The 24,888-nt window shown below is 39.3% G+C and overlaps 2 protein-coding genes across 3 annotated transcripts in view; one reads left to right on the top strand and one right to left on the bottom strand.

Moving 5' to 3' along the window:
- Positions 1-1,401, top strand: part of FBXL13 (F-box and leucine rich repeat protein 13) — an 84,678-nt gene extending 83,277 nt beyond the window's left edge. The window contains 1 exon segment of the mRNA XM_040595185.1: positions 1,229-1,401. Coding sequence (XP_040451119.1) covers positions 1,229-1,394 — 166 coding nt within the window. The 3' untranslated portion in view covers positions 1,395-1,401.
- Positions 1,402-2,012: 611 nt separating this feature from the next.
- FAM185A (family with sequence similarity 185 member A) overlaps positions 2,013-24,888 on the bottom strand; it is a 47,391-nt gene continuing 24,515 nt past the window's right edge. The window contains exons 5-9 of one of the 2 annotated variants that reach the window (XM_040595188.1): positions 24,682-24,723; positions 15,556-15,651; positions 13,164-13,298; positions 4,270-4,387; positions 2,013-2,111 (exon numbers count right to left, since the gene is read on the bottom strand). In XM_040595188.1, the coding sequence (XP_040451122.1) occupies positions 4,272-4,387; positions 13,164-13,298; positions 15,556-15,651; positions 24,682-24,723 (389 nt within the window). In that variant the 3' untranslated portion in view covers positions 2,013-2,111; positions 4,270-4,271. Of the gene's footprint in view, positions 2,112-2,617; positions 4,388-13,163; positions 13,299-15,555; positions 15,652-24,681; positions 24,724-24,888 lie in introns of those variants that run through there. The other variant, XM_040595187.1, reaches the window with a different exon arrangement.

The following is a 24,888-nucleotide window of genomic DNA, read 5'->3' as shown; positions in this document are numbered from 1 at the left end:
GTTTGGGTGTTTCACTCAGCAGGCCTGATTTTCTCCTATTTCTGCATCATCTTGCTGCAGTTCATTGGTTTTGTGTTGAATGCTGCAAAGGGGTAGTACCACAAAATGTTGAGGGAGATCAGAGAGGTCATGGGTGTATTTGGACATCAAAAGTAATTCTCTTCAGGTTCAGCTGTTGCAGAAACTGCAAAAGAGCCTCCGGCCGAGCTCAGGGCCAGTGTGGGTAACAGTACGGCTCCGTAACACTGCCCGTTGCATATTCAATTAGGGTTTAGAAACAATACACCCTAAAAAGAGGTGGGTGACAGAAGATTACTACAAGTGGAGAGGTTAGCTGAAAAGAAAGCAGAAGGTCAACCAGGAGAGGGTAAAAATACTTGGAAGCACCACAGAGACTGTTGAAGAAAAATGATAGGGACCTGCACAGTTACTAGAGCATTCCTATACAGCTGTGAAAAACCATTCTGGAGACTCTGTGATACCTTTTGATATAACTGGTCCTTGTTTGGTGTCATTCTCTTCAAAACACGGCAGGATTACTCCAATGGCATCACCCACTTAGTCCCAAAGATCCATGCTTTTGGCTCCCCAGTCCAGACAGACATGGACACGCTAGAGCAAGGGCCAATGAGGGCCACCAAGAACATTAAAGGCCTGGAGCACGTGATGTGTAAAGGGAGGCTGAGCAAATTGCTTTGCTCAGTCACAAGGAGAGGCGGCTTGGGCTGGAGACCTTACTGCCATCTAGAACTCTGCCCAGAGGATACGGAAGACACAGCCAGTCTGTTCTCCAGGGTGCACTGACTGGACAAGTGGCATATGTGGAGTTCGGATCACATTCAAGGAAACTTATTTTTTTTTTTAATCAGGAGGCTGGTCAAACACTTGAACAGGATCCCAGAGAGGCTGTGCAACTTGCATCCCTAGGAGATACTCAGAACTCAGCTGGCAAAGCCATGACCCGCCTGGTCTAGTTGGATCCATTTAGAGCAAGACCAGCATTAAACAGGCTCCAGAGGCCTCTTCCAATCCAGTTTATTCTGTGACTCTGTGGCCTAACCAATTATCTTATTTTTTAGTTTCCACAACACCTCTTATAATATTAATAGCTTCAGTTAAAAAAAATATGAACTTTTGTTCATTGAACAGCTTTTAGCATTCTTCGTAGAAACAGCTTCTGCAAAATATTTTTACTTTTGTCTTCTTTTTTTTTAAACTCTTGTTGCAGACAAGCGGTCTTGAAATATACAGCCAAACTGGAGAAACAAGAACATAATGATGCTGACCCTCCTTCCTGTCTTGGATATGACCCGGATGGGATGGTAACATACTCACCTTCACAAAGAAACACCCATCAGAGCCTGAATAAACAAATTCTTCAAAATGAAAAATAAATAAATAGTGCACCATCATCTACAGTTCAAGGGTTTTCCACTGGAGCATTAAAAGAACACTATACTGTTTTTCTTAAAAACTAATCATACTTTAATAAAAGGGAAGTTGTTGAATTAGCAAGGAAGCATTGCAAATCTTTCTCGCAGGAGTGTGCGTATGCCTTGAAGCAAGACAGCTGCGCTGAAACAACATTGCTGACTTTCAGATGTTCATTCAAGCTGTCTTCATTTCTCAATAATGAGAAGTTTTTGCAGTCCTGTGCAGAGTAAGCAATAAATAAATGTGTGTGTGTGTGTTTAGGGTTCTTGTTTACCATGAAGATCCTCTCCAGGACTTAAAACAGCCTGACTGCCCACAGAACTTTGCACTTGACATGGTCGGTACTCACTCATCCAGTAGTGTGTTCTTGAGCAGTGAAGGACAGTGAATAGGCCCTGACTACCAGTTCCGTAATACATAACTACACACGCACATTTAAGCACAGTTCTCTACTTCTCAACAGTCACTTGCACACCCAGAGCGCAAATTCTCATAAAAGCCTCTCAGGCTGAGTTCACCTCTCCGAGTGAGCTGATGCTTACATTTGCAGATCTGAACTGTGGGCTGGCTGGCAGCTAATGGACTCAGGAAAATCAAATAAAAAGGAGCACAGATGAGAAAAGTGTTAAAGGATAAATCTTCTCTGGTTACAAGAACATGTCTTCTCATCAAATGGACTGGAAAAAAAAAGCACACATGGGATTCGCCATTCAAATTCTAATTACTGATAACCTAGTAATCTTTCCTTGCCTGGAGAAAAATATAAAGTTTCACCTCATTGTAATAGAACAAGACATTACTCAAATGCTTTTGGAGAAACTTCCAAAGATTTGTCTTTCTTCAGCTCATTCCTGACCTTTATATTGAAGTTCTAGCTGGTCTCAACATTTATTAGCTTGGAAAGAATACAATCAGACTGGCTTTAGTGGTAGCATGATTTTTCTGACAGCTTATTTAAACTTCTTTAAGCTAGTAACTAACAATTCTAATGTTTAATTACACCTAGATTTAAAATATGAATGCCTTAGGTTGCTTGCTTTTGAACACAGAAGAAATAACATGTTTTCTTTCTATGTTCTCCCTTAAATTGCTAATGCAGCAGTCCCCAAAAGCACAACCTTAATCACAGAGGCTGACAGGCTTTGTATGCCGGGTGAATAACAGAACCATTAAACTGACTCGATTTTGTGAACTATCCACTACACTGCTTTTATTTTTCAATGCAGTTTGAATTTAGAAGTGCTTCTTTCACTTCGTCTACAGCAGTGCACAGGAATCGTTAGTTTCAAAGTTTTTTCAGATAATCTAAAACAAAATTAATAAATGTGTAATGGTATCTTTAAAAAGTATAATAATATCAAATAATAACTACTAATATATTGCTTTTAGTAACAATATTAGTAATGTTTTATATATTAGTGTTTAAATTAAAAATACATACAGTTTGCCATATACATCAGTGCCCACCTCATCCAAACAAACAGTACACACAATGGCAAACAATGTGGAGTTTTTAACCACCCTGAATTACAGTAAAAATGCTGCCCTTGATTATTGAAGTCCATTAGCCAGGGGCAATTACACCTCTTGCAAAATCCTGTAAGGAGAAGTTCATCCCGTAATGTACCAATATGATGTAAAGTACAAACAGACGTATGCACAACTTAAAACCTGAGCTGACGCTGAACTATTCTTTGCTATGCTCCATCCACTCAGTTGGCAAGAATCCTTACATTTCAATTTTAAAGACAAATTCCAGTACTTCTTTTATAAAGTGCCACCTATACGTATGGAAAGGCTTTTAAGCCTCCTTTTACTGTTTGTATTATGGTAACACAATAATCCTCCACAAAAGCCACGTATACCCTTGTACAGGGCACACGTACTTCCCTCACCGCACTCCTCTGCCTCTCTGCCTCCAAAAGCGTACAGCCCTTACCGTCCTGCCATGCAAGGCTGACAGGAAGGCGTTGGAAATGTAGCAAACAGGTGACAGTTCTTGGTTCTTAGGCCAATACTCCCATTCTTTGGCAGCTTTTACCTTAGGGGAATGTCCATGTGGACTCATCTGAAGTTCAGTTGGGAGAGCGTTCCTCCTTGGTATCAGCCAGATCTGCACTTACCAGTATTATTTTAAAAGCTTTTCTTTGCAGACGAACAGTGGTAGACATAGCGAGAGTTCTTATTTCTATCCACAAGCAAGTGGTTCAGGCTGACACAAAGCAAGTTCTGTCATTTCTGTCATGTAAGTACCCACTTCACTTACACACAGAGTACCCGTTGACAAGACAGAAAGTGCTTAGAGGTCAAATGCCAAATGAGAAGACCAAATGAGAACTACAGTTCTGAAAGCGGCTTTATCCTATCCATGATACAAATAATTTAAAGAAAATTTTCTGCATTTTGCATGAACTAGTATAATTCCCACATTACTAAGAAATTTAATTTTAAAATATAAACCAGCTTGCACAGCGTGTCATCTTGGAAGTAGATTTTTGTGTTTTCAAATATGAGAGGTTGAAAATGCTTTTTATTTTAAAATATGACTCCAAACTTTTGTTTGAAAGTTACCAGCTTTTAAACCGACATGGTAAGTGTGTCAGGTTATGCATGATGAGTATGTATATCTGAATATCTAAGATCTTGTCATTCCTAAAAGGCACTGAAAGTAAACCTGGCCTGTTAAACACTGGCCACTGTCACAGGCAAATCTTGGGCCAAAATGCCCTTTTAATATATTGTTTCTCTCATATTAAGAATATACATTCAACTTTCATAATTTTACAGAAATGTTCCTTTACAATTTCCTTATTTAATCTCTTTGGCCTATTTCACCTTTAACAATTCTTCAGCTTCACAGACTGGATCCAGCTTTGGCTTTTAAGATACACCTTGCCATGTTGTGTGTCAGCCTTTATCCATTTGTCTGTTTCATTCCTTTGATTCATGTGACCTGGAAAAGAGCGTTCCGTTTAGGTTAGACACACAGCAAACATATCCTCACATTGCCATTTCTTTCAAGCTCCCTAGAAATGCTTCTAAGACTTATTTTTAAGACAGCTTCTGACATTTTATTCTCGATACAATTTTCTGAGTTAATCTCATGTCCCATAACACATTATTACAATAAAGTTGTGGGTTTTGTAATATAGTACCGCAGATTTTATTATGGACTAGGAAATACCCCTCCGGGCACCCCCTGCCCCGGCCCGGGGTCCCCCCCGCTGCGATCTGTCCCCCCGGGGGCGCCGCCGCCGTGGCTGAGGGCTCGGCCTTGCCCAGCGGCGGGGCCGCCTTGGAGCCGGCTGGCACGGGCTGGCGGGCGGGGGGGGCTGCGGGCACCTGCGCACAGCGGCCGCCCCAACGCCACCGCACACGCCCGGCGCCCCAACACTGTGCATACATTTGCATTAGCCGCTATCTGGTTAAGTAATTTGAAAAGTTTTCATGTTTACAGTAAACACAGAAGACACGTGGGTATGACCTGGTTTTCCAGGTGAGCAGACACGCTGCTATTGCTGCTTTCTTACAATGATGGCCTAAGCAGAAACCCAGAGCAACCAGAACCTGCCCTGCCCGTCTGCTTCCATGTTTCACAGGAACTCTGTATCCAGCATGGCCACACTCTGAAAAGCGCAGTGTGTAACAGACGGGAGAAAGGTCGATCTACCCTCTTTGTACAATTAAGAAAATGAGGCCAAGAGAGAGTAAGTGACCTTCCAAATCTCTACAGATTTATGACCAAAGCGGGAATAAAACTAGGATCTTTTAAGTCCCAAATCAAGTGCCTTTATCACAAGATCAACCTTCGCTTTGGTTTATCTTTACAAAACATCTTTTATTATTATTTAATGTTTGTGTGACTAAGTGAATTCTAAGTTTAGAACTTAATTTGAGCCTGGAATAGCATAAGGGATGGAAGGGAAGCAGATTCTGAAGAAACTTTGCAACATGCTCTGCTCTGACCTGTAACACAGCTGAGGTTAAATTCTGGCCACATCAAAAACAGTGGCAAAACTCCAACTGACATCACTGCACTGGTTTCCACAACTCAAACCTATGTGCCAGGATGTTTCAGTAGTGTTTCAGTGCCTCGGTACTTTTAAGTGGGATTAATTTAAGGTTACGGGCCAAACCCACATGAACTCACCAGCAGGCTGAGGTACCATATAGAAATATAGGATTTTCAGAGGAGTCCAACAGTGACGGAGTTCTCCCCCTGAATGAAGAGGTATTTCAGTGTCCTTTGCTACCAGACTACAGCTCGCCTTTGAGGATCTCCATGTGGATGTCCTAGTAAAATTTCTTCACTCCCGGCTGAGACTGCTGCTGCCTGGAGCCATCACACTCAGTCTTAATATCATTCCTACTGTAAGGCAGAATCCACAGTTCTACTCCCCATCTAATTATGCACTTAAATCTATGATGATCATCACAGGGTTGGACAAATGTGCTGTACATAGAATCTGTTAAAATCTGAAACTTCAGTTCCTCAGAAAGCTTTCCTGAATCACTGATCTGCAACGGTATTGTACCAGAGAATAAAGAACAGAAATGAAAACAAAGCCTGTCTTTTAAGTAGAGGTAGCCCTTAGAACAATAGATCAGTCTGAATTTTGAATAGGAAATAGCCTCCAGGGGTCAAAAAAATGAACTAACAAGAAGTGTAAAGGAAAATTTCAGTTGATCCCTTAACAGAGTTGTAGAACACTGAAAATACAGCTTCCCCCCCCCCCCCCCCCCCCCCCCCCAAAGAGAGAGGGCACAATAGGGAAGCAATGTATTTCCAGAAAGTGCATATTGAAGTGCTTGGTCCAAGTTCCCCTCTCATGTTTTTGTCACTATGGCTTGTACTTCTGTACAAGGAACAAACACTGAAGCACAAAATCAGCCCTGTAAACGAAGTTTCATGCACCGCTTATACCCTGCTGTACTTTTGCTGAAAAGTTACGAGTTCTGAAGAAATGCAGACATCAAGTTAACAAGAGCTGTTTTAAAGCTCAGTTGTTGTCTGAACTCTGTTTCTCATTTTGCATTTGCTATGTGAACTTCGAAAAATGTTTTGTTCCTTATGCCTCTTTTGGAGATTTGCCTGTGAAGAGAATGCAGAAAATATCAAACTGCCTGCAGGAAAGCGAGTGTCAAATTCCCCTCCCTAGGGATGAAGATCTTCCAACTCAAAATTTTAAGGTTATTAAGCCTATCACCAGTAGCAGGTTCAAACCAAGCTTAAGATACTTAAATAGCTTTTTGTGTATGAGGTGCAAATCAAGCAACAAGGTTTAGTTGGAGACCTTCTGATGTACTCACTGCCTGTACTCTGAATACTGTGGGAACATCAGTGGATTTTGAGGATGACTTTGCTAGCATGATTAAATCACAAAAGCCGCCAGCCTGCTGGATTGAGAATGGGGGGTAGGGTGGGTGGAAAAAGGATTTCATTTCAAAACCCACCAGTCAAGATGGCATGAGAGAAGACAGATACACTGGTATATGCTGCATGGCCACCTTTTCGGTATAACGCCCAGGAAAAAGGTTTGGGTTTTTTTCATGTGTGGTATTCTAAAGGCAGAGCACACCTTTGCAGAACTTCACACAGTCAAGTACTGACTGTTTATTCACCTGCCTTCCTGGAGACTGGAGAGGTTAGAGCTCTATATTTGTATCATAAAACACAGAGTGGCATATTTTAGATGTTGTTCACTGGGTTAGGACAGTGGTCTATCTCAAAAAGGTTGTGAACAGCTTGAGTTAAATGCAAGCTGAAACCAATAAAAATCTGTAGGATAGCATCTCATCTAACGTGTTTTATAAAAAGTTGGATGAACTTTCTCTTTGACTTTAAGGAATGTAATGTTTTCCAGATACAACCTGGGCCTTTGTTTGCCTTTTTTTTGTTTGTTTGTTTAGTTTGGTTTGGGTTTTTGTTAAGATACTGCTTAAGGATCGAGATTTCACAGAGGGACAGTGTTTAGAGGGACACCATAAAACAAAGCTCTTCCCACTCAATTCTAGTGGCAAACAGTCAATAAAAATTGCTTCTAGGAAAGAAGAAAAGTTTTGAAGAAGTGCCTTGAGAACAGAGAAAAGCAGGAGGGACGCAGCAGTGGATAGTGTTACTCCTGGGATCAGAACCGTGACTCTGAATGCAACAGACCAAGTCAGCTGCACAGTGGGAGGAAGAGGGCTACACTTGTACAGCTGTTAAGTTTCAGGAAAAACTTAAGTTTCAGCAGACTGACATAATACAAGCTCTTTCAGTTACTTCCCTTTTAAAGGCAAGCTGCTTGCCTCACATTATTCACTGCCCATTCAGCTGTGTTTGTATTTAACCCTGGAACTCCATGCAGCTAAAGACACAGACATTACCTTAATGTAAACAATATAGAATTTCTGATAATGCGAGCAGTTAAACATATCCGTAAAGCTTTGTGTGTGGTATACGAGACTCATGCGGTCAGCTCCCGCCTTGCGCCCTGGCTCTGAAGCAATCCTAAAGGGTAAGTCCACAGCACTTCATAGGCCACTCTCCCAGCACTACTGTATGAGGAGCCATTGTGTGAGCAGTAAGAAGTTATTCCTGAAGGTAGGAAACATCTGTCTAAATCCCCTATGTTCCAGAGTGGAATCCAGATCTAACCTCAGGCAGATGGGAAAGTCTTACTATTTCAGCACAAGCCCGAGTGAATGATCGTTGTAAGGAGAAAGGTGCTTCTCACTACAATCTACCTGGAGGACCAGACAGGGTGGAAACACTAAGTATTTAGTTATAAAGAAAAATCCAGAAAAATCAGAAATACCGGCGATATCAATGTCCATCTTTTCAAGGGGATCTGATCAGCCAGGCTGACTCTCTCCAGAGGCACATACAGAGGAAGGGCACCTAAGGAGTCCCTAGCGATCAAAAGAATAATTGGGTGCTGGATCAACCCATAAGGTAGAGGCAACATATACCTGGAAACTTTCAGGGGAGAAAAGAGGTTAGAGAAGACAACAGGGGATTCCTCTCCATACCCAGGATAGACACCCGAGGGAAGGCGTAAGTTAACATGGAAGAGAGCGCCCTGTTACCCGTGTGCATACCCAGGAGGATGGCTCAGAGGAACACCGTTCAGGTGTGGCTCTGCAAAGCTCTAGTGCTGCCGATGGGGTGGGATTAGCACCAAAAGCTAAAAATCCTGTTAACTGCTGCAATTGTTGTCACACTGGATGACATACGGAGCTGGTATGTCTCAACTTGGGGGAGAACACTAATTCCCAAAGAGTACGTTCTTTGTAAAAGGGCAGACAAATGCAAAGAGGTTGGTTCGCCAACTTGAGAAAGTAAGAGCAGGGAGACACAGTTACCTACAAACCCATATCCACAGCCTCTGAGTAGCACCTGTGACACTGTGGGACTTTTACCAAGGAAACTCACACAAGTGCCAAAAACCAGATGGAGTAAGTGACTGCCAAAGTTAAAAGCTCACTTGGCACCAAGCAGATGGATGGCATCAGGTCAGAGGTTGCTGCCAGAGATGAACTTGGCACTAGAACTAGGGCCAGGGATGGAGAAAGATCTGGAATCAGATGAGTCCCTGGCACCACTCTTGAGATGGAAGATTTACACTGTTTAAGAAAGGGGGTTATATTCCAGACAATTAGATTTGGAAATTGACACCATCAGCTCCAAGGATCCAAAGAAAGTCTCTGGATGACTGCAAGACTCTTTCCAGCGAGCTTACAGTTGTCAACACGCAAGCTGGCAATGACAGCGGGTAGAAACGTGCCCACTGGCTGCACTCGTTTACTCCCCACATTTATCCACCCACATGCCTCATAACCTGCCGCTGAGTTACTATGGAGTGGGTGGGAGCAGCTGGTCACCTGAGCTTCAGAGAAGAGAAAAGAGGGCTGAAAGCAACCTCCTGAGGATGCACTGCATTTAACCTGACACGCTCACCCTGCCTGTTCTTCGCAACCTGCAGTGCTGACAGTCCTACGGCCTCACCAGACAAGTGCTTACTACCAGAAAGTTTATCTTGCTGTTTAGCTCTGTTTTCTTTACTGTAACATCAAATCATAATTTCTAGCCCTATCATCTGTGGACAAAGAACAACGTATTTCTTTCATCTCTGCAACAATTTCTTACATACTGGAAAAACGTACCTTCTCTCAGCCTTCTCTTCTTTAGACAGAAACAACACTATTTTTAGTCTTCCCTCATGAATCATGTTTTTAGGCCTCTGATCATGTGTTCTCCTTTGTCTCTAACAGTTGTCCATATCCTTTTCTGAAGTGCAGTACTCAAAATTGGACACATTCCAGCAAAGTATTACTAATGCCATGTAAAGCCAAGGGATTATTTTGAGTTTTGCAGAACAGTTGTGTTAATACACTATATTTTTTTTCAACTGTGTAACATAATTGTTTTCCCATTTACTGATGTTTTTATTGAAATATTCCTCCTCTTGGGACCACACAGGTAGTTATTCCTACCTTCACATTTTGAACTTAGAATAATTTGTTGGAAAAATGGCCTAAAAAGCACATAAATCAAGATTATATGACAGTCTCCTAAGCTCATTCTCTGCTTAAATATTTGCAACTTCCTTCCTCTTACCATATGTAGTAGCAGATACAGTTAATGATCTCTACGGGCTTCTTAGATCAGCTGATTTAAGAATACAGGCAGACCTGGAGACACGGGGAAGGCAGAGATATCGAGCAGCAAGGGCTGCCCTCTGCCAGGGAAAGGAAAAGAATGCCTTGACATGATTACCATCAGAAATCACTGGAGTTATTCAAGCACTCTCAAACTAGAGTCTCTAACAAACACTTTCACAGATGGAAGGTGGACCAGTGGTTAGGACAAACCCCTGTGTTTTTATAACAGATTTCATTATCCCATACATACTTCTTCTAAGAGTGCCTTCTGATGTCAATGGAAACAGATGCTTTATCCTTGCAAATTACTCTGAAGAGTAAACTCCCCAGTACTGCTCTCTAGTTCCGTCCCTTTCTCAGCAAGTGTCCCAGGTTTGCAGCAAAGTGCCTACCTTTTCTAAAAGGGCAAAACACCTTGTCACACTCCTCATCACTCTGCCACCACAGCACTCACTCCAGGCTTTCATCATCTTGCTTTGACAAAAAATCCCACTCTATTTGTTGGCTATCTTGCAAAACCCTGGATATGATGCCTTGTGGGATTGTAACGTACTGACTTCCTCACTCAGTGTGGAAATGGGAGCCATGAAGCAGGGTGACGATGTACATCATAACCACTGGAACAGCAGCAGGGAAGGGTTTCCTTGAGCAGATAACAGACAAGGTGCGCGTTTACCCAAGTCACAGAACTCTACTTTGTCTTCCCACTGACAGCCTCCTCTCTAACATCTCACAATATTCCCAGAAGCAAGTAAAGCCCCCTGAAAGCAACTAGTTCCTGTGTTATCCACATGAGAACTGGCCAGTTTCTGAAAAATCTATTTTTATACTAACCTTTGAGCTCTGAACTGCCTTGCTCTTGCGATACAGAGGGTTTTTTCCACTTGGCAAACCCCCTCTTCTCTATTTTATATTTCTTCAGTTGCAGCAGCAGGACAGCTATAGATGCTCATAGTGGATTTAACCCTGCCTGATGGCACGGGCTGGTGGGTAGGGGGGGCTGCGGGCACCTGCTCACAGCGGCCGCCCCCGGCCCCCCATACCCAAACCTGCTGCGCGAACCCAGTACAACACTGTACCTAGAAGTTCAACAGTGGATAATGTTTTCATCATATAGAAAAGAGTATTAAATTATTTTTAATTAGTTCAGAATCTTCTTTTAGAAGAAAATTCTTAAATACAGACTTAAGAAGAGACTGTTGAGAACAAGGGGAGCAGTGCTCAGCCTACAGACAGACACCGTCCTCATGGGATAGGGTAACGTACCTCCCTTGCCATGCCAAACAAATGTTACTGACTCAGCAAAGAAAGGGCAGACACTGTTTTCAAAATGGTAAGGAAAGGAGTAAAACAAAACCAACTGCTTGATCTCCCTTCAGGTTTGTTGCTTCTTACTGAGCAGTGAAGAAAAGGGAGGAGAGCCCTGCTACACATCACCGGTTACATTGCGCCAGAAAACACTGAAAGCCAAATGCCAGATATTTGACAGATAAAGATACATCACTCCAGGACAGAGCTAGTTTCTTTGAATTGTATCCTGCAGAAAATCTATTCCAGGGTCTGTTTTTCATTCCCCTGTATTGCGATGAATTTAGATTTATGTTTAATAAATTGTTTGTGCAATGCTGTAACTGATAATCAGTGGCCTAAGGCTGTTGCCACTGCATAATCCTTGCTGATCTCCATGCCTTTGGGATACGTACACGTGAAGGTTAACTAATCAGAGCTGCTTTTGGCCTCAGCTGCCAAGATAATGTCCACACAGAACAGTGGGTTGAAAAATTGCATCCACTTCAGCGATGACTGTCCTACATAAAGATTGACTGGGTCGTGAAACCAGACGAGCCATTCAGCTGTGTGTATTTGAAACGCCACCCTTATCTTTCACATTTCCAAAGCAACAAGATGCTTGACGGGCCAGTGGTCCTCATTCACTGGGAGAAGTGTTGTTTTACTCCAGGCCATTCATTCCATACAGCCTTGCCAGATTTGGGGTCCCTCCAGGTCTTTCAGATTTCTAACCATGGTTTTTAAATTGTGTTTAATAACCATTAGTAAGTTTAAAGGCTGGTTACTGTGCAAGGCAGGAAGAGATATGCCTATACATTTCAAACCTACTATTTTACACAGGCAGGCTACCTATTAAAGTTACCTACATCTCATATCTCCTGACTACGAGATGATCATCTTACACTGGGGGAGGAAAATAAGTTTTATGCATATTTTCTTAGGTTTAAAACCAAAGAAAAACCCAAAGCCTCACCCACTCTGCTATCGCATCAGGTCATACTGACATAACACATTCAAAAACAAAGCTGGAGCCTTCAGACACATTACGTTAATGTTTCCTCTTGAGTAAACTGAGTCATTGGCAACAGCAACAGCCTTAATTTCTAGATAGACACGTCTGGAGAGGAGAAGAGAAATACACCCCCTGACAATGAACTCTCCAACTGTTCTCTAAAGCAGGGAACAGCAGGACTTGGGATTTCCGAGTTCAGTCTTAAATGCATTAGAAGAATGTTTCCAGTAACTGCAGGCACCTTTGCATGTACTCTCTATTCCTCCGTGTTCTAGCTTCTGCTCTTCTCCTAGTTATCTCCCATCATTTCCCATCCCAGGCTATCCTGCACTGTTTAACATTTACACTGTACATTTATGAACGTGCCATACACTCCTTTTACTTCTCCCTCCCACCCAATAGAGACAGACAGAGAAAACTTTACATTATATTTTTAAGAGACATTCCCTGGCAATTTATTATATGTGACTGTCTAAGACTGCAAAGCAATGGACCAAATTCAGCCCTGGATTACCTCCCACAAATCCACTGGAATAATGCTGAGGATGAATTTGGCTCTAAGAATTTTGTTAGAGAAGCAGTTGTTTGCATTCACAAGTCATTTATGAAACCAAATGAAAAAGTCATCTAGTAACATGGGGAGTACAATGTCACAAGGAAACATTTGAACCTGAAACAGATGAAACAAGAAGCCAAGAGCAATAAACTTATAAGGAAACATAGATGCCTTTGACTAAGGCCAGACAGACATTTATTGGAAGCCAAGATTAGTAAGCCTTACCAGTTATAGTTACGTGATCATCTTTGGAGGCACTCTGTGTTTCTTTTAATTGGATCTCTGAGCTCACATCCACTTTTCTTCCAGATAACTGTAAAAAGGCTTTGAGAGAGGCAGGTACCTTGACTATAATTGAGCCTGGTAGAAATTTAAATGAAAGTTAGTTAGTTAAACATTGAGATCAAAACATGAAACAGGCAATTATATAGCTAACACAAATCAATTTTTTTTAAGAGCCTTCAGACACAATAACCTCTTTTTTTGCCGCTAAAAGGATAAATGAAAATATTTTCATTTATTGTAACCAGAATACTGTATGTCACATGCAGAAAATGGTGTCACAGTATTTCCCTGGCGGACATGAAAATGAATGTTGACATATACTGCTAGCAACAGCTCTTAGTAGAGAATCTTATTAACAGAATGATCAAGGGAATTTTTTTTTTTTAGATCTTACAAGTATTACGACTCCAGTTTAATCTTCTAGTTGTGTATTTACACTCCCGAGCAGACAAGGATTGGGTTTGATGATTAATCCAGCCACTGCGTGGCACATTATGAAAGAACTGCTCCTCTGAATCATGAGATGCAGCTTACATACTGTTAACGCTAGCTAGCAATTGTCTTTGCCTTACTACACAGAGCCAGCTGTTCACATCCTTGAACAGATGCAGTCTCCAAAGTGACTAACCAGTTAAGACTATGTATCACTAAAATGTAAATTACTAGAAAAACTGCAGCTTTGGTGGCCCAAATAATCCTATCCTTGATATTAGTAACAGAAATTCTGACTTCTGCTTCCTCTAAATATGTGGTTCTTTGCATCAGACTGAAGGCAGATGCTGGGCCCCCAACCTGCCCACATTATGCATATCTGGAATTACTCAGTCACAATGTTTGGAAGCCGCACCCTACACATTAAAACAAAAATTCACAATATACTTTCTGTATTCGTGCCCTCTAGTTTTTGCCCAATTCCAATATTCGCTTTAGAAAAATTTAAAAAAGCTTCCTTAAATACATTCCAAAAGATGAAGCAGAACATAAGAAAACTGATGTTATAACAACTATGTAGCAGTCAGAAAGCCACCCTAGCTATGTAATTTGAATTCAGCAGGATCACTTGCTTGTGACAGTCCTGATGAACAAATAACTGTCAGTATAATTTAGGCCTAAATTTTGCTGAATACACAAAAGCCTTAGGACAAGAAAGGGAAAAGGTCTTCACCTTTGGGTCCTCCTTGGAGAGTTGCTCAGTGACATGACTCATAAAATCCAACACACATGCAGCTAATTTATCACAAATGGGACATTTTCTACACTGCAGCTGTCAGCAGTTACTCTGAATTTATGGGGTAAATGAAAACAGAACTTCAACTTTGCCTGCACTAAACTGAGCTGCCAGAAGAGACGTCAGGCAATGTTTTGAAAATAACATTGATTAGATTTTATTAAATACATTCCTCTTTGCTACTAACTCAGAGACATTAAACTTGTAATAAGTGATTCAAAAAGGTAACTAAGAAATAAATTTCCTTGCACCAATGGAACCAGAATAGCTGGTACAGAAGAACAGCACACAAGTGATAACATGCATTTCCTTCATTACTCCCATTCTAAGTAACTGCCAGGTTTTAACAGGGCACAGGCTTACAGAGAAGAGAAGGGTACTAAATTAATTTAAACCACCTGAAGTGCCTGACATTATGTTAAAGTCAAATATAAAAATGCTGTAGCATTTGGGTTTGGTGGTTTGCGTTTTGGGTTTTTTTTTTTTTTTCCTTTCCCCCAATACTAGGACTGACAAGATTTATTCAGGGCTTTGTCGTTTACAGTATCATACCTTCTGAATGGCAAAATTATGAATCTCACTTTAGGACTGAGCTTTTAACTAAGAATTGAAATTTTAGTGAATCATCAGGAGAAAAAAGAAAGAATGATAGGGCAAAGCCATTTCATCTTTGTTATTCTGCCTTCCAATTTCAATAATGGGAGATGTTACCCAGAAAAGGTAGAAAAAAGAAATTTAAATGTGTGCCAGTTGTTACTCTGCACACACATACATCAGCATCATGGAGTAAACTCTGCGCAAGGCAAAAGGCCACTGTAATCCAAGTCAACTCAGCAGAATTCTGCTGGGTTCATTGCCAGGAAAAAAAGAAAAGTATTGAAAAATACAAAAATTCCGTACTCCATTTTAAGTATCATTGCCCCTTACAGTGTTTACTGTATTGTAAGTATTTATGTACATCTTCTAATAATAAGGTGGAAAAGAATGTAGATAACCAACAATCACAACTATTTTTTTCAGACAGATAAATAAAAATACTCCTTTACCCCTTTTCTTGTATATCATAAGCTGCCACAAAAAAAAAATAATATTTATTTTGCTAACCTTTCTGGGATTTCAGATCCACTTTTCTTAATTGACTGACGTAAACATCTATCGTCCCATGATGTGTAGAAGCTTTTAGACTTCCATCTGATGAATCTTAAAAAAAAAAAGAAAAAAACTTGTGGACCATTCATGCTTTTAAAATAAAATCTGCTAGAAGCTTTACTTATACTTCAAACTGATTTTGTCAATTCTTCTGTGTTTGAGAAATATCTTATATTCATTTACTGAATGTCAGACTCCTCTCAGAAAAACAGGGTTTGAACAAAACTTCTCTCACCAGCGTTGTGGCATACACTGGTCCCAAGGTCAAAGGCCTCCAGTTTTTATTGGACTTGTAGCATCTATACAGCCTCAACAACACTCCCCTCTTTCTACAAGGATGAGTTTATCTCTGGGTGAAGATCAAGCACAAAATTTTAACACTAAAATCTATTTTAGTTGCAAAGAGTTTGTTTGCTCAGACTGCATAGGAAAGCTGCCCCATGCAAACAACAAGCAGCTGTTCACTGTAACAACTCGTCACACAGAAGAATTGTCTATCAGGCCTTTGGAAAGTCTTATTATCTGAATTTTAAACCAATGTTTGAGAGAACCACTGCACTTTAATATACATAAGAAAACATCATTTGTTCTTTGCCCTGGAATAGAGGCCTACATTTGCTTCTATACCTTCTTAGCTGTAATTGAGGATAACAAAACTTTCTGAAGAAATATTTTGACAAATAGAAAGCCTTTAAGAAGCCTTAATTTTATACTTGAAAATATATTTAATTACTTGCAATGTATTCCAGTTTTAAATACATAAATTTACAGAATATTACAGTGAAGTCCTAAAGACTTAACTTTTGAACTACTGAACAGACATACAGCTGATAAAAATTGCAAAGAAATTAAGCAACTTGAGAAGTTACATACATACATGCACAAAAGAGTGAAATATCTTTTTAGATATAATGTTAGAAATGAAAGCATTGACAAGAAAACCTGAGATACCGAGAGAGACTGATTTTCTCAGGTTCTGGATGTTCATAGAAAAATAAACAGTCAAACTTTCAGAAATAGCTAAAATAACAAAATCAAACCTGAATGAAGCTTCCTGTTTTAAAAAGTAAAAACTTTAATGGGAGAATAAACTTAATTAATCATAACAAGGATGTCTAGCATTAATGCCTTACACTTGCCACACAGTTTTAGCTCTGCATAAACTCATCTGGAGCTATTCTGATCCCAGATCTCAAGCACAGCTGCTGAAGATCAGTGTATTACATAGAACAGTAAAACCATTGAAAGGCACTATCATCCCACAACTAAAACAGATTTCTTTGGAGGGGAAGTAATAATAATAATAAAAAAGAAAAGAGTATCGAATCCATATTTAGTCAGCTGAGAAACTAATACCATCTTTGGCTAACAAGATCTAGAACTGGATGTGAATGTTCCTGCCACCTCAATAGACTTTATGTTAAAGAAGTTCTGTTCCAAAATGACAAAAATATTAATTCTTTGTGAATTGGAATTAATGAACTAGAAAAAAAGGTTTTACTTGTGTGACAATGAAACATTTTATTGATGACTTTTTAAAAGGTTGTTCTTAACATTTATGTTTGAAAGTTAAAGTCATTAGAACAGGAAAGTTTGATATGAATCCACCTTTTTAATGAACATTTTTGGTAGCAAACGCTTGGCATTTTCATGTAAAGGCTATTTTTGCAGATATTCCTAATCAAATTTAGTAACAGGCAGTCACTGAATCTCCTCATAATCTTGACAGATTGTGCTGGCAACAGACACCGGAAATATCCGGCCTCTGACTCTTCTGCTTTAATAAAAACATGCAATTAGTTGTTTTATCTGCACTATGAAAAAAGAAATTTCCTGTGATAGGACAACAACTTTCTCCAGGGAGAGCAACTGTGAGTGGCCTGTACGGCACCACCAGCCAATGGTGCCTTACAGGGACCAATGTTTAATCAGTGAATCCTTCCCTCTTCCGACTCTTCAAATCCAAAAGCAGCTCTTGCAATTTTCTTGACAGTGGAAAGATGCCTTTTGCAAATCTAGCAGCCTTATTGCAAGACCAGAAAGTGTTCTTTTTAGATTTTCAATTAATATGCATTTTTAAAAAGAACGTGGAAAAAAAAAGTTCTCATGTTGTGAAAGACCTGATTCTGTTTGCAGAAGGCATAAACATAAATAAAGGATGCAGGAAGAGGACTGTAGGCATAGGCTCAGCACAGCACAGATCCACCTCTAAAGTAAAAAAAATTAAACCAAACCAAAAAACCAACAAACAACCTCGAGTGAAATGGGAACACTTTTCTATTGGAGAACACTATTTTGGGAAGATGACTTGCCAGATTTTGACTCCCAGGGTATACCACTGAATAGAAAGTTTCACATGGCAGAAGAAACTACAACAAAGTTTCAGAAACACTGGGAACTTTGGTAGCATTAGCCGAACACTGAAGCTGACATTACAATACCTGTTAAGCTTTGATCTACGGAAATAACATGAAATGTATTTTATGGAAACAATTGAAGGATTTATGGAAACAATTTTATGGATATGATATTAAATACAAATTCTTAGATCCAAATAAGAATGTCAAGAGACTTAAAGTTGTTCAGTACTTCTGTGAAGTCTATTAAATATGCTGTTTAAGTTTTATGTCTCTAACTCTGAACTAATGAGAAGGGGAAAAAACCCTCAGAAAATGGATTAAAACCAGCAAGAATGAGGTTATGTAACAAAAAAGGCCCAAGTCAAATAAATAAATGTTTCAACAAGAAAAATTACCCTACATTAAGTAACACAATCTGGTAAGACAAAACCTGTAACTGAAATAGTAATGAAGACAATGCACATTTTACCATTATGACACAACAAAGCTAAGGCAATTTATTTTTAAATATACACCCAGTGTTAGCTGAGATCAATGTGAATAACTGATGGTAAAAGCAAGGAAAGTGCATAGTTTGAACTCAGAGTTTGCTAAGGACTGACAACTCAAGGGGAAATACAAGGATGAACCGTTCTACTGGAAATGGAACAGATGGTCACTCTTGAGCAACTTCAGCTATTTAAGAATTAGTACAGGGGGAAAAAAACAAAGGGGAAAAAAGGCAGTGAAGCAAGATGTCCTTGACAAAGATTTTGTTAAGCTTTATGAAAAATATGTACAGCTTGAAGAATAAGGCCTGAGTCACATAATTTGAGAAAGACTATCCAGTCAAAGATCACTGAAAGGCCCACAAAGGTGACAAAACTGGAACATCATTTGAAACATTTAGTATCTTTTCTTCCTTCCTTTTGTAAAGCCAAGGACTGAAGAATGGATAAACACAAATGATCTTTCCTTAAATCTAAGTAAAAACACATTTACTTTTCCTAATAGCACATAATGACCGACATTGCTCATGTTAAAATCAATGAAAACATTTATTTCAATAGGAAAGCACAAAATACTTACCATGAATTGGTTAAAGATAGGAGAAAGTATAAGACTCCAACATGTCTGAACTGTAAGGAAGATTTAATTCTTACTGAACTGGCTAGCTAGTATAATTTGTTGATAAAGATTAGTCAATTTTCTTGTTTTAGTTCACTGTTCTAAAACATTCACGTGAAAAATATGAGAAGCCGAAATGTATACATTAAACAGGGTAACCGCACATACTACTAAAAAACTCATTAGCTGTCCTTACCAAACTCACCACCCAAACCTGGCAAAACGATGTAACACAGAAAGCAAAGAAACATCTCAACAAAAACGATTTGTTTGCTAAATAAATTGTCCAGATTCTCATTTTACGTCTAAATGATCTTATCTTCTACCTTGATTTTAAAGTTCTATGAATTGGTTTTAAAGGCCATCATCTCTTTTGGAGAACTTACTCTCTTCGAAAAAAATCATTAACCATATTACAATGCAGGGTTGAAGCGACATGCCAAGTCCAACTTCACCTTGATAAGCACCTGACCTACTTTATATCAAATGGGAACTTCCCCTTTGACAATCTATACATGCTGCCCAAATCTATGCATCCTCTTCCACACACTGCATCATACTGTGCTAATCCTCTCTGCAAACCAATTAGCTACAGGTCTCTACTAGTTTAAATGTTTAAGACACTAATGGAGTGGAAGTAACTTCTGAAGAGAAACATGCATCTAGCCAGGAACATGACTGTCAATAATATTAAATCCCCAGTAAAAATATAGTCTCCTGTGGAAGTTCCAACATATTATGTAAAAAAGCCTATTTGTGAGCCCAAGTTGGAGGCCAGTAACCAGCAGTGAACTCCAGGGTCAGTACTGGGTCCAGTCCTGTTTAACATCTCCATTAATGACCGGAATGATAGAGCAGAGCATACCCTCAGCAATATGCTGATGACACCAAACTGGGAAGAGTGGCTGATATACCAAAAGGCCATGCTACCATCCAGAGGGAACTGGACAGGCTGGAGAAATGGGCTTGCAGGAATGCCATGGGCCCTGCAACTTAAGAGGGATGTGAAGGTCCTTGAAAGCAACAAAGCTGGCAAAAGGGCTGGAAGGAATGCCCCGTGAGGAGCAGCTAAGGCCTTTGGGCTTGTCTAGTTTGGAGAAGACTGATGAGAAGTGACCTCATTGCTGCCCTTCCTGAGGAGGGGCTATGGAAAGGGAGCTGATCTCTTCTCGCCGGTACCCGGTGAGAAGATGTGGAGGAATGGTTCAAAGGTGTGTCAGGAGAGGTTTAAACTGGACAACAGGAAGCTTTTCTTTACCAAGAGGATGGTCAAACACAACAGGCTTCCTGGAGAGGTGGTTGATGCCCCAAGCCTGTCAGTGTTGAAGAGGCATCTGGACAATGTCCATAATAACATGCTTTAACTTTTGGTCAGCCCTGAACTGGTCAGGCAGTTGGATTGGGTGACTGTTGTGGGTCCCTTCCAACTGAAATATTCTATGGTAAGAGTAAAGAAAAAATATTGTTCCAAATACAATATAAACTCAAGTGCTACTGTAATAACATACAAAATCTTCAATGCCACGATATGAGATGCTATAAAACACACCTAATGTAACACCAAAATTATTTATTGCTATAGAACACATACAGAAGTAAAAATGCTATATAATCTACATTCAGAAGGACACAGAGAGGGAAGGAGAACATGGAAACAAAGACTGATGATAAAACCAAGTATTAACTCAATAGATATTAACTCAGAGCGGACCTTTTTTTTAACTTTCATTTTTCATAACCTGATACCTAAGGGATAAGAAAAAGCAGCAGATTCCAACCTACCTGGAGAACAGCACTCTCCAGGTGTGGTGTGGAAGAAAGCACAGGAACAATGGGAAAAAAAATACAGGTCTGTCCTTGGCAGAACACAGAAGGTCAAGTTCCAAGATACAAGGAAGATGAAGGACACTTAAAATGGGAGCCAAAACATTAACATACTTCAAGCAGATGGCAAAAACTAGATCAGCAGAACTAATTGCTATTAAGAGACAAGTGTGTGCATGGATTTTCTATTTTAAAGTACTTTAGGCTCTAGTTTATGAAGCACAGTAGATGTCTTTTAAGGGGATTCAGAAATGAGGGTTTTAATTTTAAAATTCCCTAGATCATTTGTTAAAAATTGACTACTCAAGACAAAACTCACAGATGAAGCACTGCTTTTAATACACAAAGTTGTTTTATTTTTCAGTTATCCAAAACTGTCTTAAATACTGTAACTGTTTTCTATAATTGGTTCCCTTCTTAAAATGAAACTTTGGTGTTTTGCCTCAGTACTAGCAAATTGCCTTACAACAACTGTCATCACAATGAATGATCTCTGTCACCTCAGTATACTTTCATGTCAGGACTATACTCGAATTTATATTTTTGAGAAAGTTGATTTAAGACAGTATCACAGCAAGTCACTAAAGCCTTCAGGTCACCTAGTGTGGGTTACTGAAGAAAGAAATCAGCAGAACAAGGCAAACTGACACCAACATATTTAAGAAAAAAAAAAAAAAAAAAAGACTATCTCAATATAGTTTTCCTTGCCAGAATAAGTCCCTGCTGCCCCCAACCTGGTTAAGGTTGTTTCCTCCCTTCTGAAATGAAACCACCACCATAAGCTTTATCATTTTCAACTATACCAAACTTTCATGGTTGAAACATAGAAGATTTGTTTCTTTAATGCATAACTGGGTTAAACATAAGTAATCCAGTAAGGAAAAAAAACCCATGGTTTTTGGAGCTGGTAGGGGAAAATTTGGCTTGGCAGCAGAGTAGAGAATACATAATCAGACCATACCAATAACATTGAGAAATAAGCAAATTCTAGCAGGACTGAACATGAGCCAGCAGTGTGCCCTGGCAGAAAAGTAGTCCAGCAGTCTCCTTGGCAGAATTAGCTGAAGCACAGCCAGCATATCAAGGGAAGGGATTATCTACTCTGCACTTATTAGACCACACCTAGAACACAGTGTCCAGGTGTTGGGACTCCCAAGAGACAGGAGACATCAATAAACTGCATTGAATTTAGCAGAGAAGCATCAAGATAGTCGGGGTGTGGAACATCTTCCCCATCAGGAGAGGCTGAGGGATGAAGATTTGCTCATCTTGGAGAACAGACTGCTTCAGAACCTGATGGCAGCTGTCTAGTATCTATGAGGAGGTGATAAGGACAACAAAGTCAGGCTCCTCAGAGTGGTACATGATGACAGCACCCTAGACAATGGTTGGAATAAAAAAACCAAAAAGCAAACACCCACCCCAAAAAAAAAACCAGAAGAGTTTCCGTCTGGAGAGAAGGAAAATGTTTTTCACCCTGAGGACAGTTATAGCAGTGGAACAGTTTACCCAGAAAGGCTGTACAGTATGTGTCCTTGGAGGTTTTCAAGACCACAGAATACAGCCCTGAGCGACCTCACATTTGGCATGGCTTTGAGTAGAAGCCTGGAGATTAGAGACTGCTTGAGCAAGGGTGCTGGACAAGATGACGTCCAGAAGTGCCTTCCAACCTCAGCCATTCCATGATTCTGCAACTTCCCAAGGTCTCTTCCAACCTGAGTTTTCCTATTAATTTTCTGAATAAAAATTCAAAAGATTAAGCTAGTTTTATAAACAAAGTACTCCATTACTTTTTCTAAGATAGCTCAGATTTCTAATGACTATTTTAACTATTAACTTAAACTGGAAGTAAAAATAGGTCTGGTTGTTTTAAATTAAGAAGTAATTCAAAACCCATAGAACATTTGTTAAAAGTAGGAAGCTTCTAGCATAGGGTTGGAAAAAAATTTGTCAGTGAATAACAAAGCTTACAGTATAGAAATAAAGAACAAATAATCCCTACTTTCATACTTTAATTATGTCAGTGTGAAACTACCATATGCCAGATACTTAAAAGTCAGACTGAATTTTGGATAGTCTTCAAAGAATAGATTTACACAAACAAGTAGTATCAAAATAAAAAACCAAATAAAATTAAATTATCCTATAAATAATAAAAAGGAAAATTAAAGGGAGTGAGACACAACAGCATCGGTTTTGTTTTAATGCAAAGTTATAGACAAATTTTCCCCAAAACGTTTTGAAAAAATCTAGCACTCATCACTCGTTTGACTTGTAACTACATCTCTCAAAATCAAAAGATATATCCATAAAATCTAGAGAGGAGTGCATTTTTTCAGTTAACTGATAAAATTCTGCCTCCAGTAAAATAAACAACTACATCCCTATGAAAACCAAGCCAAGGAAGCTGGAAGATCTGAGTTGTTATTCCTATTTCTGTCAGGAAAATCCTGTTAGGTCTCTGGCAATCCAACAAGCTATCTTGTGGTGTAAGGTTCTCATACACAAAAACCTTTCACTGAAAAATTTGTATTTTCTTCTCAAGTTTTTAGAATTGAGCCATTGGATCTTGAAGAGTTTGTTGCCTTTGGAAAAATCCATAAAAGTCTTAAGGATGTTTAATGCTCTTTAGGAAAAGATTAAGTCTAATGGTTTCGGACTTGAAATCTGAAAAATAAAGTTTGTTCATCTGTAGTATGAGTCTCAATGTTTAAGCTGAACCTGGTTAATTAAGGAAAATAATCATCATCTGTTCATGGAAAAAGCTATCTCCTATGTTAAGAAACCTTTATTTAAATACTCTTCATACCCTATGAATTTATTTAACAGAAGGAAAATCAGACTAGCAAGCCTAATTTAATTCTGTGGTTTAATGACTAATTTATAAGAATGTGTATTGCATTCATTTTCCAGTAATGTTAATATAGATCATTTAGAAACATAAAAGTTGCAACAGACTGTCCCTGAACAATGCTTAATGAGTGACTATGGTTTCTACCATTAGCAGAAGTCTTTGACATTTGGGCCAGTAACCAAGTTAATTTACAGAAGGGAAAATCCTTCTATGTACATTCAAGAGACAATAAAGCTTGTCTATGATACTTTATTTCTATGGCAGAAATTCGAAGTAAACAAATTTGAGTTTCTCATTTTGTGTTGACATACTATAAAATGTGAGTGATATAATGCATACCATAATTGATAACTCCAAGTTATCCTTTGGATAAAAACTCAAGTTCCTGAAAGAAAATTTATGAGTCATTTTTATTTCTGAAGGGAAAATAATGATTAGCATAATAGTTTGGAAACACTGTTCCAATTATCACAAACCTTTCCTCCCTGCCCCCTCCCAAATATGTAATACATCAATGATGAATGCTTGGCAATAAAAGTCAAACATCACTAATCATTGATATCAACAAATGTAAGACAGAGAACTAGGTTAAAGGCAAAATTACTGCACTTGACATACGCCTGGTGTTCTCTCATGTCCTTTTATCCCATCTTAATCTAAAAAATGGCACCTAGACTCAGTCTAACTTGTGCAAAGCCCAGCAAATATTGTGGTAGCGGAAGTTAGTCAGTGTGCCTTGCCCAGCTGCAACAGGCTGACAGTCCAGTTCAGAAAGGATTTCCTTCAGCTACACAGCTAACAGTGCTATTCCTGAAAAGAAAAGAGGGCAGAATACGCGAGAAATCACCTCCTTTTTAGTCTCCCTGTGAATATTTAGCTTTTTAAAAGAAAGGAAGACTGAGAAAAGAGGTATCTCAGAGAAAAAGTAGAACCTACCTACTGTAATACTCCCTGTTTTGGTCTGAAGGCTGGTGTTACCTGTTAGGAAAAGACAAGGAGAAAAAAACACAACGTTAAAAGCATATTCTTTAACTGGTTTCTGAAGTCATAACAGTCTAATGCAATCTTATACAAGGTCATTTTTATATTTTAGTTGTAATAGTATATCAAATTTGCATATGAAAGCAAAATAGCATAAACCTG

Source organism: Falco naumanni, chromosome 5 (genome assembly GCF_017639655.2).
Source record: "Falco naumanni isolate bFalNau1 chromosome 5, bFalNau1.pat, whole genome shotgun sequence".
NCBI lineage: Eukaryota > Metazoa > Chordata > Aves > Falconiformes > Falconidae > Falco > Falco naumanni.
The sequence above is the reverse complement of the archived record's forward strand: the minus strand, read 5'-3'. Positions and strand labels throughout refer to the sequence as shown.